This window comes from Nerophis ophidion, linkage group LG06 (genome assembly GCF_033978795.1).
Source record: "Nerophis ophidion isolate RoL-2023_Sa linkage group LG06, RoL_Noph_v1.0, whole genome shotgun sequence".
NCBI lineage: Eukaryota > Metazoa > Chordata > Actinopteri > Syngnathiformes > Syngnathidae > Nerophis > Nerophis ophidion.
The window spans coordinates 54,391,127-54,412,191 of record NC_084616.1 but is presented as its reverse complement, the minus strand read 5'-3'; the positions used below and the strand labels follow the sequence as shown (position 1 = coordinate 54,412,191).

Below are 21,065 nucleotides of genomic sequence, written 5' to 3'. Positions count from 1 at the left end.
CATCTAACACAATTTCCCAACTCAAATGGAAACAGGGTTTGTAAATGTTGTGCAACATATTAAGTGCACGTGGAGGTAATTGTTCTGATTGTGACCTCTGACCTTGAAACGATCAGATTCTGTCTTGTAGAGTTGAGAGTGTCTTAATTCTATCTCTGCTAACTCTGTCCTTAATCCGTTTGGTCGTTTAAAAGGTGCTGCAGCTTGTCAGCGGGCTGCATAGTGCACCTTTATCTTCAACACTACCACTGACCCCACTTTCCTCGAGCAGGACGGATAAAAGAGACACACATATTCCTATACTCTCCTAAATTCTCAGAGCAACCATGAACGGCACAGAAGGACCCAACTTTTACATCCCCATGTCTAACAAGACCGGGGTGGTTCGGAACCCTTTCGAGTACCCTCAGTACTACCTCGCCGAGCCTTGGAAGTTCTCTCTGGTGGCCGCCTACATGTTCTTCCTCATCATCACAGCCTTCCCCATCAATTTCCTTACACTTTATGTCACTGTTCAACACAAAAAACTGAGGACACCTCTGAACTATGTCCTGCTCAACCTGGCTGTAGCTGACCTCTTCATGGTGGTCGGGGGCTTCACTGTCACGTTCTTCACGTCACTGCATGGATATTTCAGCTTGGGTGTCACTGGCTGCAGCATTGAGGGTTTCTTTGCCACTTTGGGAGGTAAGAGGCAGGAATTTGTCATGTTATTTTCATGTGACAAGTCTAAACTATTTACTGTTTGTATAGGAGAGATTGCTCTGTGGTCTTTGGTGGTCTTGGCAATCGAACGCTACGTTGTGGTCTGTAAGCCGATGGCCAACTTCCGCTTTGAGGAGAAACATGCCATTGCTGGACTGGGATTTACATGGATCATGGCTCTAACCTGTGCTGCTCCACCGCTGTTTGGATGGTCACGGTATTTAACTGTTACATTCTTTACTATAGCATTTGGACTTATTCAACCATTTAGACCTTGTGTGCTTTCAAATTTTGTATTTGTTTCCATCCATCCATCCATTTTCTACCGCTTATTCCCTTTTGGGGTCGCGGGGGGCGCTGGCGCCTATCTTAGCTACAATCGGGCGGGAGGCGCTTACACCCGGGACAAGTCGCCACCTCATCACAGGGCCAACACAGATAGACAACATTCACACTCACATTCACACACTAGGGCCAATTTAGTGTTGCCAATTAACCTATCCCCAGGTGCATGTCTTTGGAAGTGGTTGTTTATTATTTTTAATTCATAATTTGCCAGAAAATACCAATTTGAAAATATAAATTTTTTTTATTTTTTTTTAGAGTAACCAAAAATTGCAAAGTTACACAAAAACCTTCACGTCCTTTTCTGGATCCCACTTTTACGTACATTAATGCAATTTCGAGTGATTGTGTTTTTTGTTTGTTTTTTAATTAAAAAATTGACATTGAAAATGTAAGGCGCCGATCTACATTTCCGCCAGTGGGTGCTCGGACGGGCGGTAAATCAGACGTTGCTTTAAACAAATAATTATTTAGCTTAAGCCCCGTTTCAGCCACACTAAATCTGCGTTTCTGGTCCCCCTCCTCGGACAATTTTTTACTTTGATAAATTCTTTACTCTGGTAAAATTCTTGAATCTCCGGCTCTTAGCTTTGTATGGACTCATTGATCGTTTACAAACTGAGTTCGGAGAGGAAGTGACGCTAGAAGGACCGCGCCCCACACCGGAAGTGACGTCAGAAAGAACACGCCACTGCCAGTTTCATAATAAAGCGGTTTTGTAACTCGGAGCTAACCATTGGAAATATGGAGGCGAGTCATTCAGACATGCCAGTGTTTCTCCTTCTACATGCCCGTGTTTCTCCCTTGTGTAAATCACACATGAATACCTTAAGAGAACGCGATTGCAGCTATTTGGGATACAGCACTTCTCAGACGGCAAGAGTACTTTCGAATGTCCAGGTCAGCTGTGATTCTACTTACAGAAAAACTTTGTCCATTTGTCGAAGGAGAGTCAATGAGAATACAAGCTCCCGTGGATGTGATTAAAAAAAAGGTAGCGTGTGCTTTGTATTACCTCGCCTTCGAGGGAAGACTAGCTATGGAAAACGGCGAATGCATTTAGACTGGCAAAACAGACTATCAGTTATTGTCCGTCATGTATGTCGCAGACTCAACGTCTGTGTCCAGAGTATATAAAGTCACCAAAAACTAATGGACAATGAAGGTGTAGGCAAAAGAGTGGGGAGTGTCCTGACCAGATATTTAGATTCCTAATTTGATTGATGTAAAATGTTCTTTATCACATTGTTTACTTTCACGTGTCCAATAAAGATTTGATTAATTTATGATAGCTCAGGTGTGATTCACTACAATAGGGCCCCACAGCACACTGGATTCCAGTTATTGAAATACCACAACACTGGATATTGTTCAGATAAGTTAAATTTAAGAAATTCAGAATCAGAAATACTTTCATAATCCCCGAGGGGAAATTAAGATTTTCAGCACAATCCCATTCAAGATCAGACAAACATTACAGGGAGACAGAAGAGGATTGCATACACACAAAGCAACACTGAAGGTGACTATGACGTACACATTTTCCGCGGATGCGTACTAGGTGGCGTTGCGCCGACTGACGGAGGGAAGAGGGGGTTTTGAACGACCATTGTGTGTGTGTGTGGACAAGGATAAGGTTAGGTGGGATTTACCCTGGATAACCTTAGCCGGAAAAGTGTAGAAGGGGCCTGAGCATGCGCGGTTTTTGCTTTGTGGTGAGAAAGAATTTGCCAGCAATCCCACGTGGGTGCTCGGCATACTCTCTGTAAAGCACCAGTTCCATTGGCAGCAAAACAGGCCAAGAACATAATACTACCACCAGCATGCTTGACGGTGGGAATGGTCTTCTGGAATTAAAGGCCTCACCTTTTCTCCTCCAAACATATTGCTGGGTATTGTGGCCATCCATCCATCCATCCATCCATCCATCCATCCATCCATCCATCCATCTATATTCTTCCGCTTATCCCTTTCGAGGTCGCGGGGGGTGCTGGAGCCTATCTCAGCTACAATCAGGCGACAAGTCGCCACCTCATTGCAGGTATTGTGGCCAAAAAGCTAATTTTTTGTTTCATCTGACCACAGAACTTTCCGCCAGAAGGTCTTATCTTTGTCCATGTGATGTCAGATGAAATAAAAATTGAGCTGTTTGGCCAAAATACCCAGTAATTTGTTTGGAGGAGAAAAGGTGTGGTCTTTGATCCCAGGAACACCAGAACTACTGTCAAGCGTGGTGGTGGTAGTATTATGCTCTCGGCCTGTTTTGCTGACAATAGAACTGGTGCTTAACAGAGAGTAAATGGGACAATGAAGAGGGAGGACTATCTCCAAATTCTTCAGGACAACCTAAAATCATCAGCCTGGATGTTGAGTCTTGGGCGCTGTTGGGTGTTCCAACAGGACAATGACTCTAAACACATGTCAAAAAGGGTAAAAGAATGGCTAAATCAAGCTGGTATTAAGGTTTTAGAATGGCTTTTCCAAAGTCCTGACTTAAACCCCATTGAGAACATGGGGACAATGCTGAAGAAACAAGTCCATGTCAGAAAACCAACAAATTTAGCTGAAGTGCACCAATTTTGTCAAGAGTAGTGATCAAAAATTCAACCAGAAGCTTGTGGATTGCAACCAAAAGCACCTTATTGCAGTGAAACTTGCCAAGGGACACGTAACCAAGTATCAACATTGCTGTATGTATACTTTTGACTCAGCAGATTTGGTCATATTTTCATAAAAGAACCAAACTTCATGAATGTTTTTTGTGACCAACAAGTATGTGCTCCAATCACTCTATCACAAAAAATAAGAGTTATATAAATTATTGGAAACTCAAGACAGCCATGACATTATGTTATTTACAAGTGTATGTAAACTTTTGACCAGGACTGTATGTGTATAAGTATATTGTGTAGTGGGTTTACATAATTCACCCACGGAAGTTGAGTTATGATTAGGGAGTTCCGGTCGGACGGATTTGAATGTAACACATTTCCGTTGTTGTGCACAGACTAGAGAAAGGCACTGATGTAGAATTCTGCTCCATTGTTATTGTAAGTTGCTGAATGTCATAAAACTAGCTCCCTCTTTTGACACTCTTTCGACTCCCTTCTTTTCATGCTACATTGGTGACCCCGATGTTCCCGGGACCGTGCTGAACATCGAACGAAGCGACATGACAAATTCCGTCATTCTCAAATTGCCAGAGCTTTGTGAATCGTCTGTGACGACGTGGTCCGCACAGGCTGAGGCCCAGTTCGCCCTCCGTGTTACTACGGACGATGCTATCATCACGTCGTGTCGGCACTAAGGAGCTGCATGGTGGCCAGAGCAGTAAGCTTTATTACATCCGCTCCTACCCGGGACAAATATGCAGTGCTTAAAGCTTATCTGCTCAAAATTGTTGAACTGTTTCGGTCAGAACGATCTTGACGTCTCCCAGCAATTCAGGACATGGGAGAAAGCAAGCCCTCTGAACACATGCAGATGATGTTGAACCTGCTGTGTAAAGAGGAGCCAAATTTCCTCTTCATAGAGTTGTTTTTGCTACACATGCCACCACACGTCCAGACTGCGCTCTCTAATACAGTTACTACTGAGCCACGTGCTTTGGCAGAGGAAGCGGACAGCTTCATCCTGGCCACTCAGTGCTTCACTCCTGACATATTGTCCCTGACGCGCAGTCGCTGGCCCTCAAGCGCCAGTGTGCACCCGGGCATGAGGAACACCGTCACCGACAGCTGTGCCTGCTCTGGATTGTGCTACTTTCATGCACTTTTTTGTGCCAAGGCTAAGAGGTGCCGCTCGCATTGTAGCTACACCGCCACCCTTAAATTCTAAGTAGTGGCCATGAATGCAGGCACAAAGGGCTGGCTGCTATTTGAGTCCTCTGTGACATTGGCGTCCAGAGGAGCGTCCTGCCAGCTACAGTTGACGACGCTGCCGGCGGGAGCATGGGCCACCTTTAAAGTCTGCCAGCGACACCCCCATACGGACATATGATACAAAGACCGTGGAGTTATGTTTCGCAGGCAACGGTTTACGTGGGACTTTGTCACAGCTGACATCTCCTCTCCCCTCCTTAGTGCAGTTTTTTTGTGCGCCCACGGGCTTCCGGTGGATGTCATGTGTTCGTGATGAGGGCACATATAACGGTCTTTCCAGCTTGGTCTCTGAATGCGACAAATACTAACAACTTCTCAGTGGGTTCCTCGCTCTGAAACGGCCCATCTTTTCGGCCATCACGACTAATCATGGGGTGGAGCACCACATCATGACCAAAGGCCATCCCATCCATGCGAGAGCACAACGGCTCAACCCGGAGAGACTGGCGGCAGCTAAATCCGAATTAGCCGGCATGGAACATCACCCGCCGCTCAGACAGCCCATGGGGCTCGCCGCTTCACATTGCCCGAAGCCGGATGGTGGATGGTGTCCGTGCGGCGACAACCGGCGCCTCAATAATGCCACCACGGCCAGTCGCTACATGGTTGCCCAAATTCAGGAGTTCTTTGCGCATCTGGCGAGGATGCTCCGGTTTTCCAAAGTGGACCTGGTACGGGTTTACCACCAAGTGCCTGTGCGTCCTGCAGACATCCCTAAGACTGCTCCGGAGACGCCATTCGGGTTGTTTGAATTCCTCAGGATGCCTTTCAGACTGAAGAACGTGGCCCAATCCTTCCAGCGGCTGATGGACTCGGCGCTTAGAGACTCTGCACTTAGAGACATGCAGTTTGTTTTTGTCGATTTGGACAATGTACTGGTCGTCAGCTCCTCCTGACAAAGCCCCAGGACCTCTTCACGAGGCTTAACCAGCACGGACTGAACATAAACCTGGCCAAGTGTGTCTTTAGAGTGACGTCCATCCAGTTCCTCGGGCACCTCATCAGCAAGGATGGGCCTGCACCCCTACCTTTGAAGGTGGAAGCCGTTCTGTTTTTCCCTGCCCTTGCTTGGCCTGGAAGCTCTGAAAATTTATCAGGATGGTTACATTTTACTATAGGTTCGTCCGTCAGGCAGCCCACATCATGCGCTCGCTGTACGAGGCCCTTAGGGGTAAGTCCCCCAACCAGGATGTCGACTGGACAGCGGACAGGAACAAGGCACTCGAAGATGTGGAGGTCACGTTGTGCCGGGCTGCCATGTTGGTCCACCTGTATTCGGAAGCCCCAGTCGCTCTCACGACAGATGTATCCAACTGCGCCGTCAGCGCTGTGCTGGAGCAGTGGGTCAACGGCGGCTGACACCGGCTTGCCTTTTTTATCCTTCAGCTGATACTCAGGGAGTGTAAATACAGTACCTTTGATAGAGCGCTGCTCGGCGCCTGTTTGGCAATCCACCACTTCCGCTTCATTCTGGAAGGTCGTGAGTTTACGATTTTTAGAGGACCACAAAACCCTCAAGTTTTCAATGTCCAGTGACTAAGCTGTGGTCCGCCCACCAGCTATCGTTCAACACATTGCGGGCAAGTTCAACGTGGTCGCAGACTGCCTGTCCGGATTGATCATCGGCACGGTGCAGCTGGGTCTTGACAATTCACATATGGTGCGGACCAGGCCTCATACCACGGGATTCTAATACTTAAGGGTTCAGACACTGGATTGCGCCTGTAAGAGGTCGTGGTCGGGGACTCAGGGGTTAAGCTGTGGTGTGTTCTCTCAACTGGCAAGCCAAGGCCCCTAGTCCCAGTAGGCGTGCAGCGGGCGGTTTTTGAGGCAGTCCACGATCTCTCCCACCTTGGTAGAAAGGTGTCTGCAAGACTAGTGGCTCAGAAGTTTGTCTGGAGGTGGATGAAGAAGGACTTAAGGGCCTTGGTCTACTCATGTGTGCCCTGTCAGCGCGCAAAAGTACACTGCCACACAAAACCCCCATTGGAGCTGTTTGCTGTCTCAGAGAGAAAGTTTGACAATGTTAACATACACCTTGTGGGGCCACTTCACCCTTCACACGGTTTCACCTACCTCCCCACGATGGTGGACAGGATGACCCACTGGCCGTAAGCCGTTCCCCTCGCTTTATCGTTGGCTTGGGCGTTCGTCGGCATGTGGGTCGCATGCTTCAAAACCCCTTCCAACCTCTCCTGCGCAGATCTGGAACGAAGTCGCAGGGGTGCTGGGTGTCAAGCTGCACCGCACCACCACTTACCATCCCCAGGCTAAGGGCTTGTGTTGGCGATTCCACCGTTGCAAGTTCTGGGGGATTTAATTTTGGTGGTCAATGCAACCTGGTCCATAGGCCTGGCAGCAGTCTGCCCTGTAGGAGGCTGCCGATGCTTTCACACCCGTTCCTACATCACAGCATTGATTCACTGCTTCTCATGGTCCCCCCAGTCTGCGCTCGGCGGATTTTGTTTTCATTCGTCACGACGCCCACCATGGACACTTGCGCCCGCCCCCCCTTCAGACAGACTATTAAAGGTCCTACAACACGATGGTGGACAGGATGACTTGCTGGCCGGAAGCCGTTCCCCTTGCGTCATCGTTGACCGCTGATATGGCTCGGGCGTTTGTCAGCGTATGTGTGTTAAGAGCATGGTTGTGGACGTTGGTTGGCAGACCTGAGACAGTTTCCATCGACAGTATCAAGCCGGCCGATGTAGATACAGTATGTCAAGGCCATTGTAAATGGCCCAGGTCCCATGCCGCGACCTCCCCTAATCCAATCGGGGTGCCCTCTGCTAGCGCCAATTCCCCCTTGCCCTGGGGGTTGTCTAGCTACGGCTAAACGCCCCCACTCCCTGCAGCCCCTGCTGTCTCTACAGCAGGGGCTGTGACTGTGGCAAAATTCTGGGGGGGCTTGTCTAGTGGGTTTACTTAAATCACCCACGGAACTTGAGTTATGGTTAGAGAGTTCCGGTCAGATGGGTTTTAATCAGAATCAAAATCAGAATCAGACATACTTTTTTAATCCCCGAGGGGAAATTAAAATTTTCAGCACAATCCCATTCAAAATCATACAAACATTACAGGGAGACAAAACAGGATCGCTGACGGGTCTGCCAACATCCGGCGCCCCTTACAAAAAAAGGTGGGATACAGGTAAACAAGTGGGGGGGAATGGGAGGAAAAAAAAAAGATTCTAGTAGAATAAAATAAAATAAAATAAAATAAATCGGTCTAAGCCTGGGTCCCTTGTATAGGGGGTCCAGACTGAGGCCAAGGGGGGAAAAAAACTCATAGCCATAGTACACATCCATAAGGAAATGCATTTCCGTTGTTGTGCACAGACTAGAGAAAGGCATGGATGTAAAGTACTGCTCCATTGTTATTGTTATTGTAAGTTGCTGAATGTCATTTAAACAGTTAACTCCCTCTTTTGACACTTCTCATTCGACTCCCTTCTTTACACGTGAATAAATTATGTGTAAATATATATATATGTAGGTGTGGGAAAAATCACAAGACTACTTCATCTCTACAGAACTGTTTCATGAGGGGTTCCCTCAATCATCAGGAGATTTTAATGGAAGCATTCACATACTATGGTTTATATAGGGCACAGAGTGGGTGGGTACAGGCAGGCGTAGGGTGTGGTGATTGGCTCATAAGTTACCTAGGAGGTTTTTCCGTCTGTGGCGGCATGTTGAAATGATTTCACTGCGCTTGTTGAGGGATGATAGATCTGGATGATATAATGTGTTTGTGTGTGTGTGTGTGTGTGTGTGTGTGTGTGTGTGTGTGTGTAAATATCCATCCATCCATCCATTTTTTACCGCTTGTCCATTTCAGGGTCGTGGGGGGTGCTGGAACCTATCCCAGCTGCACTCGGGTGTTAGGCGGGGTACACCCTGGACAAGTCGCCACCTCATCACAGGGCTAACACAGATAGACAGACAACATTCACACTCACATTCACACACTAGGGCCAATTTAGTGTTGCCAATCAACCTATCCCCAGGTGCATGTCTTTGGGGGTGGGAGGAAGCCAGAGTACCCGGAGGGAACCCACGCAGTCACGTGGAGAACGTGCAAACTCCTATGTATACAATATATGATATATATGTATACAGTGGGGCAAAAAAGTATTTAGTCAGCCACCGATTGTGCAAGTTCTCCCACTTAAAATGGTGACAGAGGTCTGTAATTTTCGTCATAGGTACACTTCAACTGTGAGAGACAGAATGTGAAAATGGATACATGGATGATACAGCAGAGGATTGGGAGAATGTCATGTGGTCAGATGAAACCAAAATAGAACTTTTTGGTATAAACTCAACTCGTCGTGTTTGGAGGAAGAAGAATACTGAGTTACATCCCAAGAACACCATACCTACAGTGAAGCATGGGGGTGGAAACATCATGCTTTGGGGCTGTTTTCCTGCTAAGGGGACAGGATGATTGATCCGTGTTAAGGAAAGAATGAATGGGGCCATGTATCGTGAGATTTTGAGCCAAAACCTCCTTCCATCAGTGAGAGCTTTGAATGGTTGACCAAATACTTATTTTCCACCATAATTTACAAATAAATTCTTTAAAATTCTTACAATGTGAATTCTCGCAGTTGAAGTGTACCTATGATGAAAATTAAAGACCTCTGTCATCATTTTAAGTGGGAGAACTTGCACAATCGGTGGTTGACAAAATACTTTTTTGCCCCACTGTATGTATATACAATGATATGTATATTATCGGCTGGAACTATTTTAAAAGATTGACCTGTTTAAAGTTGAAAAAATACTAACATGCCGGCATAAAATGATCAAATCCATTCTTTGTCATTAGGACCGGTGCATTAAAATCAATGTTGCGCCAAATCGTTGGACCATCTATGCACCTATTAATAATAATAATAATAATAACAACGATAATTTCAATATTAATAAATAATTGGAGACTCTAAATTATCTTGTCCCCACAATTATTTTTTCTTCTTACTTTCTTTTTCGGTCCAGTTGTGTCAAACACTAAATATATCCAAACCTTTCGTAAAGTTAAACACTAATAATGCAACAAGAGAAGTATGCCACACTTCTCTTTTGTAAAGTATATTTTTACAAAATCTACAATGGATGACAGGACAGTTTTAAAAAATTGTCCATAGGCGTCTTTATGTACCCTGCGATTGGCTGGCGACCAGACTAGGGTGTATCCGCTACTCGTCTGAAGTCAACTAGGATAGGCTCCAGCTTACCCATGATTCCAATTAGTGGTATAGAACAGGGATTCTCAAACTGTGGTACGTGTACCACCAAGTAGTACGCCAAAGAATCCCTTGATTGAAGTACAGTGTTTTAATTTCCTATATTCAAACTGTGTGTAATGTTACAGTGGCCAACAATATTAAACATACTTGTTGAATAAAACCTCTGCCTTGATTTTAATGAATACTTAAGCCTACTATGAATCTGTATTTTATTGTTGGTCATTATGGTGGTACTTGGAGAGGCAAGTTTGTTTGAGGTGGTATGTTTAAAAACCACTCGTATAAAAAAAAAAATCTTATTATAATAACAAATAATAATGGTAACATTTTCATTGAAATCTATTTAATGGATTGTTTTCCATATGTTGAAAAACAGTTGAGTAATGTAAGCATACTGGTCTTTAAAGGGTTAAACACCAAATGTAGTTATTTGAAATCTATATTGCTGGCTAAAGTTTCATGGATAACTTGTGTTAAGTTGAAAAAAATATATACATTCATTATTTTTACAGCAGTTTTTGAGAAGGTGCCATTTTTTGTCATTAAAGGGGAACATTATCACAATTTCTGAAGGGTTAAAACCAATAAAAATCAGTTCCCAGTGGCTTATTTTATTTTTCGAAGTTTTTCTCAAAATTTTACCCATCACGCAATATCCCGAAAAACGTCTTTAAAGTGCCTGATTTAACCGTTGTTATATCCACCCGTCCATTATCCTGTGATGTCACAGCGTGACCACACAGAAACAAAGATGGCGGATAGCACAGAAAGGTATAGCGATATTAGCTCGGATTCAGACTCGGATTTCAGCACCATAAGCGATTCAAAAGATTATGCATGTATTGAAACGGATGTTTGGAGTATGGAGGCAGGTACCGAAAACAAAATTCAAGAAGAAACGGAAGCTTTTGAGCCATATCATGACAGACAGCGGCACTGGAGGAAGCGCGGACTAATTCGGTGATCGCCTTCTAACCAACGATTGGTATGTGTTTGTTTGGCATTAAATGTGGGTGGAGGGAAAGGCTGGATGCAAATATAGCTACAAATGAGGCATACTGATGCAATATTTTCATACAGCTAGCCTAAATAGCATGTTAGCATCGATTAGCTTGCAGTCATGCCGTGACCAAATATGTCGAATTAGCACACTCCACATAAGTCAATAACATCAACAAAACTCACCTTTGTGATTTTGTTGACTTTATCGTTGGAAATGCATCTGCTTTGACTGTCGCAGGATATCCACACATCCTTGCCATCTCTGTCGTAGCATAGCTGTCGTCGGTACAGTGTGCAGAACAAACGAGGGACTTTCGCATCTTTTGGCCACTGTTGCAACTTGAATCCGTCTCTGTTCGTGTTGTTACATCCTCCGACACACCGACGAGGCATAATGTCTCCAAGGTACGGGAAAACAGTCGAAAAAACAGAAAATAACAGAGCTGATTTGACTTGGTGCGTGTAATAAGATTGAGAAAATGGCGGGTCGCTTCACGTTATGATGTCACGGGTGAAAGGTCATTGCTCCGACAGGCGAACAATTGAAAGCCATTTAAATCGCTAAATTCACCCTTTTAGAGTTCGGAAATCGGTCAAAAAACATATGGTCTTTTTTCTGCAACATCACGGTATATATTGACGCTTACATAGGTCTGGTGATAATGTTCCCCTTTAAACACCAAATGTAGTTATTTGAAATCTTTTTTTGCTGGCTAAAGTTTCATGGAAAACTTGTGTTAAGTTGAAAAAAATCTATGCATTCATTATTTTTACTGCAGCTTTTGAGAAGGGGCCATTTTTTGTCATTAAGATCTTAAGTGTGATGTTTTTTGACACTGTAGAAAATAACAATGCATGAAAATCGATGAAAAACAATGTTGCATTTCAGGCCGAATTACAATAATAGTAATAAATGAATCCTCCTTCAAGTGCACTTTATGATTGTATTTGTTTTTCAATAAGTACTGCGGTGTTATGTAATGATACTGGCCGTTAAAAGGTTAAACAAAGATATAATACATTTTTGCAAAGCAGTTCAAATGAATTAATTCACATTGAGGTGCAGTAGATAAAAGATGAAAAGCAGCTTCTTTAAAAGAGATTGTTGACTGTGTGTGTGTGTGTGTGTGTGTGTGTGTGTGTGTGTGCGTGTGCGTGTGCGTGTGTGATTGCAGGTACATCCCAGAGGGAATGCAGTGTTCCTGCGGCATTGACTACTACACACCCAACCCTGAGTTCAACAACACCTCATTTGTCATCTACATGTTTGTCCTGCATTTCAGCATCCCTCTTGTCGTCATCTTCTTCTGCTACGGTCGCCTGCTCTGCACCGTGCGAGTGGTATGGTTCCCCCACACCCTGCCATACGCAACATTCAGAATGGGACATCTTCTCCATCCATGCAGGCGATTTTCTTCTTATCGGCCCACACGTCCTTGAGGGAGGCAGGGAGTGCGACGGAGAGGGCAGGGTCTAACGGCTAAAGGGCACTTCAGGAGGGCAAAGGATTGCCAGGAAGGCAGCTTAGAGCCAAGTAGTCCAGCTGCCTCACTGTGTCATCCTGATGCCTTCATGAATAATAACCTAGAAATTCATAATTTATGTAGTCACCTGCGATTACTTGTGTTGTAAAATGTAAGCAGAAGGTATAACAAGTACAGCTCTACATTGTGTGGCTTTGTTTTGCATGTGGATCTCACGGTTGTGTGTTTGTGTGGGCAGGCTGCGGCCCAGCAGCAGGAGTCCGAAAGCACCCAGAGAGCCGAGAGAGAGGTGACTCGCATGGTCATCGTCATGGTGATGTCCTTCCTGGTGTGCTGGGTGCCGTACGCCAGCGTGGCTTGGTACATCTTCGCCAACCAAGGAGTCGCCTTTGGACCAGTGTTCATGACCGCGCCGGCATTCTTTGCCAAGAGTTCTGCGCTCTACAACCCGGTAATCTACATTCTGCTCAATAAGCAGGTATGTGGAGCAAAGATTACCTTGTTTTTCTCTACACAACAGTGAAAAGATGATAGTTTTTTTAAGTAAAAAAACAGGACCACTACACTAATCTCTTTTTCTCACTTACTGGATATGTTGTACTTGCAGTTACACTACCAGTGGATCAAACAAAAAAACAGACAATAACTAAATGAAACTAATATGCAGGGGTGGCGAATGAAGTTGTTTGTCACACTTTTTCTTGTCCTGGGAATTGCTCATTATCTTAAACATCTTTCAATAATCATCCCACATTAAGTGTTGGCTTGAAATGTGCATCCTCTCATTTTACAAATGATTGTAACAAAGGAGTATTAAAGGCCTACTGAATTGAGATTTTCTTATTTAAACGGGGATAGCAGGTCCATTCTATGTGTCATACTTGATCATTTCGCGATATTGCCATATTTTTGCTGAAAGGATTTAGTAGAGAACATCCACGATAAAGTTCGCAAATTTTGGTTGCTAATAGAAATTCCTTGCCTTTACTGGAAGTCGCAGACGATGACGTCACCCGTTGATGGTTCCTCACATATTCACATTGTTTTTAATGGGACCCTTCAACAAAAAGAGTTATTCGGACCGAGAAAACGACAATTTCCCCATTAATTTGAGCGAGGATGAAAGATTTGTGTTTGAGGATATTGATAGCAACGGACTAGAAAAACAAAAAACAAAACAAAAAACAAGTTAAAGGGGAACATTATCACCAAACCTATGCAAGCGTCAATATATACCTTGATGTTGCAGGAAAAAGACCATGTATTTTTTTAACCGAATTCCGAATTCTAAATAGGTGAATTTTGGCAAATTAAACGCCTCTCTGTTTATCGGTCTTTTAGCGATGACGTCAGAACGTGACGTCACCGAGGTAACACACCCGGCGTATTCATTTTCACATTACAAACACCGGGTCTCAGCTCTGTTATTTTCCGTTTTTTCGACTATTTTTTGGAACCTTGGAGAAATCATGCCTCGTCGGTGTGTTGTCGGAGGGTGTAACAACACTAACAGAGAGGGATTCAAGTTGCACCACTGGCAAGAAATCTGCCGCCAGACCCCCATTAAATGTGCCAAAGTGTCTTCACATTTGATCGGCGATGCTAAGACAGACATGGCACAGAGATGTATGGATAACCTGCAGATGCATTTGCAACGATTAAGTCAACGAAATCACAAAGGTGAGTTTTGTCGATGTTGTTGACTTATGTGCTAATCAGACATATTTGGTCACGGCATGACAGCCAGCTAATCGATGCTAACATGCTATGCTAATCGATGCTAACATGCTATTCACGCTAGCTGTATGTACATTTAAAACTAGATACCCACATTTAAAGAAAAACAAACACTTACCAATCGACGGATTTAAGTTGCTCCAGTGTCACAAGATGCGAAAGTCCTGATCGTTTGGTCTGCACATTTTACCGGCGATGCTAATAAGGCAGCCATGCTATGGGGGCCACTTCATTAGGTACACCCACGCTATGGCCGAATAGCGTCAATAGCTATTCGCTCAATAGCTTCAATTTCTTCTTCAATTTCGTTTTCGCTATCTGCCTCCATACTCCGACCATCTGTTTCAATACATGCGTAATCTGTTGAATCGCTTAAGCCGCTGAAATCCGAGTCTGAATCCGAGCTAATGTCGCTATATCTTGCTGTGGTAACCGGCATGTTGTTTGTATTGGGAGCCCTGTATGACGTCACAGGGAAATGGATAGTGGTTTCGAAGATAGCGAAAATAAGGCACTTTAAAGCTTTATTTAGGGGTATTCCGGGAACCGGTAAAATTTTGAAAAAAACTTCAAAAAATACAACAAGCCACTGGGAACTGATTTTTATTGTTTTTAACCCTTTTGAAATTGTGATAATGTTCCCCTTTAAAAAAAAAACGCGGTTGCATTGGGACGGATTCAGATGTTTTTAGACACATTTACTAGGATAATTCTTGGAAATCCTTTATCTTTCTATTGTGTTGCTAGTGTTTTATTGAGTTTAATAGTACCTGATAGTCGGAGGGGTGTGTCCACGGGTGTCTTGACACCAGTCTCTCAGGGGAGTCGACGGCAGCTTTATGGACGGCGCGCAAGCTCAGCTGATCTCCGGTAAGAAGCGACTTTTTACCACAATTTTCTCACCGAAACCTGCTGGTTGACATTTGGTGGGGATTCATGTTCGCTTGACCGCGCTCTGTCTGATCCATAGTAAAGTTTCACCTCCAGGAATTTTAAACAAGGAACCACCGTGTGTTTGTGTGGCTAAAGGCTAAAGCTTCCCAACACCATCTTTCTACTGTGACTTCTCCAATATTAATTGAACAAATTGCAAAAGATTCAGCAACACGGATCTCCAAAATACTGCGTAATTATACTGTTAAAGCAGACGACTTTTAGCTGTGTGTGTGTGCAGCGCTCATACTTCCTAAAAACCCGTGACGTCCTGCGTACACGTCATCATTACACGACGTTTTCAAGACAAAACTTCCGGGAAATTTAAAATTGCAATTTAATAAACTAAAAAGGCCGTATTGGAATGTGTTGCAATGTTAATATTTCATCATTGATATATAAACTATCAGACTGCGTGGTGGGTAGTAGTGGGTTTCAGTAGGCCTTTAAACTATTTGAAAAACGTATTCGGGTGTTACCATTTAGTGGTCAATTGTAGGGAATATGTACTGAACTGTGCAATCTACTAATAAAAGTTTCAATCAATCAATCAATCAATCAATGGTATACTTCCAAACAAAACAAATTATCTGCAGGTCAATAAACGACATACCACCAGTAAATATTCAAGCATGTTTTTCAAGAGAGAAACTGGATATGATCTCAGAGGGAAACTCAGTCTGAAACATCTGTATGCACACTCCGCACACCCGGCAGCAAGGAGAGACGTTCCAACTGCAGCTGGCCCAACAGACCCAGATCCTGCGGTTCCTGGTGGACCGGGTCAGGGCAGCGGCACCAACATCAGCGTCCACGCTCATCCACCGAATGTTAGAAATGGAGGAGCCCCACGCCTTTTTGGACATTTGTGGGGCCACGGCGGCGGTGGCGGGTGAATGTCGTGAAGAAGAATCGGGTGTGCGATTGCTGCCACTGCTGGCATGCACTTCCCGGACAGGCTGGACACCGCGGAGGACCATCGAAGCCGGTTCCGGGCACTACGCCTTGGACCAGAGGAGCGCCTGTTCCTGCGAGGTCAGCAGTTGCGGGATGCGGCGATGTGCTGGCTGCAGCCAGGGGACAGCGACAGCGGGGTGGTGGAGCTGGTCGTCTTGGAGCAGTTCTTGGAGGTGAACCCGGCGCGGACATCGGCCTGGATTCATTACCACCCTCCTGAGACCGGGCAGCAGCAGTGACACTGGCGGAGGACCACCTGGCGGTGCACCGCGAGTCGCGGAGGCAGCCGAGCGCCCAGTGGCTCCTCTCGCCGCACACACCGTGCCAACCGCAAGAGGAGGCGGCGCCACCGGTCCTGCGGCACCGCGCAACTGACTTTTTTGTTCTTTTTTCTGCTACGCAGGTCCCGACCCACCTAGGGTGGGCCCGCTGGTTCCACGGCCCCGGACATTTAATCATCCCTGTGCTTCCTTTCAGGTCCCGGCTGCTGGGGATACAGTGCTTCCCAGACAGACAGCCCCTCAAACGCCTGGACAGGCGGGCTGGAGGCGTGGACGGCCCAGTCTTGCGCATCAGAGACCTCCGCGTAGGCAGGTGGGGCAGGTGATCCGAGTTGTCGGTGATCCGGGTTGTCGGCCCTCCGGCGCTCTCCCCCGGCCCGGGTGAGACGTACTGTATTCTGGTAAGAATACAAGGGCCGGACAGCTTCCCGGCCTGAGTCTGGCGGTGGAGGTATGTGGAGGGGTGCGTGGTATGCGGGCCTGCCGCGGAGCGGGGTGTCTAAGTACCCTGATCGCCTGTCGCCTTTATTAGCAGCAGCCGGAACCGAGACCCGTTGTTGGTGTTGAAGCCAGAGAAAGAGACACGCACAGAGACACGAAAAGCAGAGACATGCCGGACTGAAAAGTCCAAGATATATATTGCTGGAAAGCAAACCATACTGCTGTATGACAATAAAAGACTTGATCCAACCTGTCTACCGGGCTCTCGAAAATCTGTCGGCGTCAGGAGAACCCACCTTATGAGGGAAACCTCTAAAATTATGTGTCAGCTGACTTCATGTGTCCTTCGGATTGGCTGCCACTACTCCAAACAGTGCAGGTGCAAGTAATCAGCTGCTCCTGTTGTGGCTGGCGGAAGACTTATGCTGTAACGACGCACAAAAAACTTTTTAATGTAAAGTATCCACTCAAAAGATTAAAATACATAACAGTAAGATGCAAAGACTTAAGTCAACATGAACATAATCTTTGTAGTTAGAATTCTGTGCTATGATTGCAATTTGTTGACTGCACGATGTGCACTCTGAACCCCATTGTAAAATGTGTTGTTTCTACATTTTATTTTTTGCCTAAATCTACCATGTTCACATTGGTTAAGGTTGTATTTATGTTACCATTGTTCAGCTATTATGGTGTCATTTTGACAATTGTTTTGATTATATTATAATTGTAAAATTTGAATGATGATAAATTAATGTGTTGCGGCAGTTGTGGATGTCACCAATGCGACGGTTTGAGGAAACATTTGGTTGCTTTTCCAAACTCGTTTTTAATGTTGAACTGCCAACATGGAAATGCTAATCAGGAAGTGCTCGAAATTGAATGAATTTGTAAACATACTGAGACAAGGTCTAAGTTAATTGTGTTCTTTGTGGTGTTGTGAAACCGCGTTTTGCCAAGAGGATAATTTGTAATATGTACATTTTCGGAATGTGCTAGTTCAATTTTAGGCCAAAGTAAGACAAAGAAAACAGTTATGAAGTTGTCTTTATTTTTTAATTATTATGCCATTATTTGACCAGTCTGGCCCGTGTGGGAATTTTTTTTCTTCCTTGGGGCCCCTGAGCTAAAATGAGTTTGACACCCGTGGTTTAGTGTCACAACATAATGAGCTAGATTATTTTTAAACGTTTTTTTTTTTAACCTTATTTAACAATTTTGAGGCTTTAAAAAGGTGTTAATATATTACAATTCACTTACCCTATTTCATCATTTAATGAAAATACAAAACAAGCTACACAAATATCATTACAAGCTTTTAATCTCAAACCTGTAATGGAAATCCAACGTAAAGTATTTGTCCAAAAAAAACGCAAAAATTCAAAGCACATTGGCGGTACTGAGAACAAGAAAACTGTCAAGTGGAGTTATTCAATGTCCAATGTAAAAAGTATGTATTCAGATATGTAGTGCATTAATATAAAGGGGACCTATTATGCAAAATCACCTTTGGTGTCTGTTTTCATGTATTTGGAATCTGCATGAGTCTCGAAAATTTGAAATCAAGCCATGGAGACATCGTGGACATATTTATAAAACAATCTTGCCTTCTTTTTTATTTCCTCAAAACGAGCTGTTTGGAATTTGCCCAATGTGTGCCGTTTTTCTCATTGGTAACCGTTCACATCACCATATATTGTTAAGTTTTGCCCAAAGAGCTTTACGCGAGGTGACCATTGTACTCCAACGTTGTAGTCAGGAAGCTCCTTCCTTTCCCCTCTTATTGTGGGGCAGACTGACTCGTACAGGCACATGATAGTTCTCACTTGTATCTGTCAGCAGATACCATATGGACGCTCTTAAAACTACAACATGGCTGATGAGGAGAAAACGCAGTCCAAGTGGAGGCACGTAAATAAGACCGCCTACAAAATCCTGAAAAAACAGTCAGAAAGCGCCTTGAAGAAACATAATCTATGCAAAATTTTGACCAAAGAACCACTAGTTCTGTAGACCACGAGGAAGTGTTTTAAATGTATAAAAAAAATCATAACATGACCATGTTAAATCAAATATGTAGTATTTAAAAAAAAAAAACCCGTGGTATAAACTGTAGCCCATCATTGTCCTTTGGTAATTCTAGGCTACATTTGTGAAACACTGTTTGTTATGTATGATGTAAAGTAAACATTTGATTTATTTATATGTATTCATTCCAGAGGTTTTTCAGCACGGTGTCATCTGCTGGATGTGGTTAGTTCCGATCCAAACATGTCTTTTACGACTCCTTTTCTTTTGTCATCCTCCAGTTTAGAAACTGCATGATTACCACAGTGTGCTGTGGCAAGAACCCCTTTGGAGACGACGACGTCACCGCCAGTGCCGTGTCTAAAACCCAGACTTCATCCATCGCCTCCAGCCAGGTGGCCCCTGCTTGACCCGCACACCCAAACGCTCTCTCACCCTCTTCTTCCTCATCCCTCCTCATCCTCAGTGTCCCATCTGTCCCGCTTTGAGACCCACCAACATCAAGAAGCAAGAATCATGTCTTTTCTTCTTCTCTGGCCACCACTCTCACTTACCTGACACTGCATCCGCAGCCTCTCACTTACCTAACACTGCAGCCTCTCACTTACCTGACACTGCACCTGCAGTCTCTCACTTACCCGACACTGCACCTGCAGCCTCTCACTTACCCCAACACTGCACCTGCAGCCTCTCACTTACCTGACTCCGCACCTGCAGTCTCTCACTTACCTGACACTGCACCCGCAGCCTCTCACTTACCTGACACTGCACCCGCAGCCTCTCACTGACCTGAGACTGCACCTGCAGTCTCTCACTTACCTGACACTGCACCTGCAGCCTCTCACTTACCTGACTCCGCACCTGCAGTCTCTCACTTACCTGACACTGCACCCGCAGCCTCTCACTTACCTGACACTGCACCCGCAGCCTCTCACTGACCTGAGACTGCAGCTGCAGTCTCTCACTTACCTGACACTGCACCTGCAGTCTCTCACTTACCTGACACTTCACCCGCAGCCTCTCACTTACCTGACACTGCACCCGCAGCCTCTCACTGACCTGAGACTGCACCTGCAGTCTCTCACTTACCTGACACTGCACCTGCAGCCTCTCACTTTCCTGACACTGCACCTGCAGCCTCTCACTTACCCCAACACTGCACCTGCAGCCTCTCACTTACCTGACACCGCACCTGCAGTCTCTCACTTACCTGACACTGCACCCGCAGCCTCTCACTTACCTGATACTGCACCCGCAGCCTCTCACTGACCTGAGACTGCACCTGCAGTCTCTCACTTACCTGACACTGCACCTGCAGTCTCTCACTTACCTGACACTTCACCCGCAGCCTCTCACTTACCTGACACTGCACCCGCAGCCTCTCACTGACCTGAGACTGCACCTGCAGTCTCTCACTTACCTGACACTGCACCTGCAGTCTCTCACTTACCTGACACTGCACCTGCAGCCTCTCACTTACCTGACACTGCACCCGCAGCCTCTCACTTACATGACACTGCATCCACAGCATCTCACTTACCTGACACTGCACCCGCAGCCTCTCACTTACCTGACACTGCACCTGCAGTATCTCACTTACCTGACACTGCACCCGCAGCCTCTCACTTACCTGACACTGCATCCGCAGCCTCTCACTTACCTAACACTGCACCCGCAGCCTCTCACTTACCTGACACTGCATCCGCAGCCTCTCACTTACCTAACACTGCACCTGCAGCCTCTCACTTACCTGACACTGCACCTGCAGTCTCTCACTTACCCGACACTGCACCTGCAGCCTCTCACTTACCCCAACACTGCACCTGCAGCCTCTCACTTACCTGACTCCGCACCTGCAGCCTCTCACTTACCTGACACTGCACCCGCAGCCTCTCACTTACCTGACACTGCATCCGCAGCCTCTCACTTACCTAACACTGCACCCGCAGCCTCTCACTTACCTGACACTGCATCCGCAGCCTCTCACTTACCTAACACTGCACCTGCAGCCTCT

General features: G+C 45.4%; 1 protein-coding gene across 1 annotated transcript; it reads left to right on the top strand.

The window, feature by feature from the left end:
• Positions 1-326: 326 nt before the first annotated feature.
• Positions 327-19,461, top strand: LOC133554950 (rhodopsin-like). Its single transcript, XM_061904279.1, has 5 exons — positions 327-687; positions 754-922; positions 12,366-12,528; positions 12,913-13,152; positions 19,333-19,461. Exons 1-5 carry the CDS (start codon positions 327-329, stop codon positions 19,459-19,461), a joined length of 1,062 nt encoding a protein of 353 aa, XP_061760263.1.
• Positions 19,462-21,065: the final 1,604 nt, after the last annotated feature.

What these genes read in the sequence shown, in the direction of transcription:
- LOC133554950 (XM_061904279.1), top strand. Translation starts at nt 327, where the DNA reads ATGAACGGCACAGAAGGACCCAACTTTTACATCCCCATGTCTAACAAG. An exon ending in GCCTGCTCTGCACCGTGCGA is followed by an intron (nt 12,529 to 12,912) that starts GTGGTATGGTTC and finishes TTGTGTGGGCAG; the next exon opens with GCTGCGGCCCAGCAGCAGGA. An exon ending in ACATTCTGCTCAATAAGCAG is followed by an intron (nt 13,153 to 19,332) that starts GTATGTGGAGCA and finishes GTCATCCTCCAG; the next exon opens with TTTAGAAACTGCATGATTAC.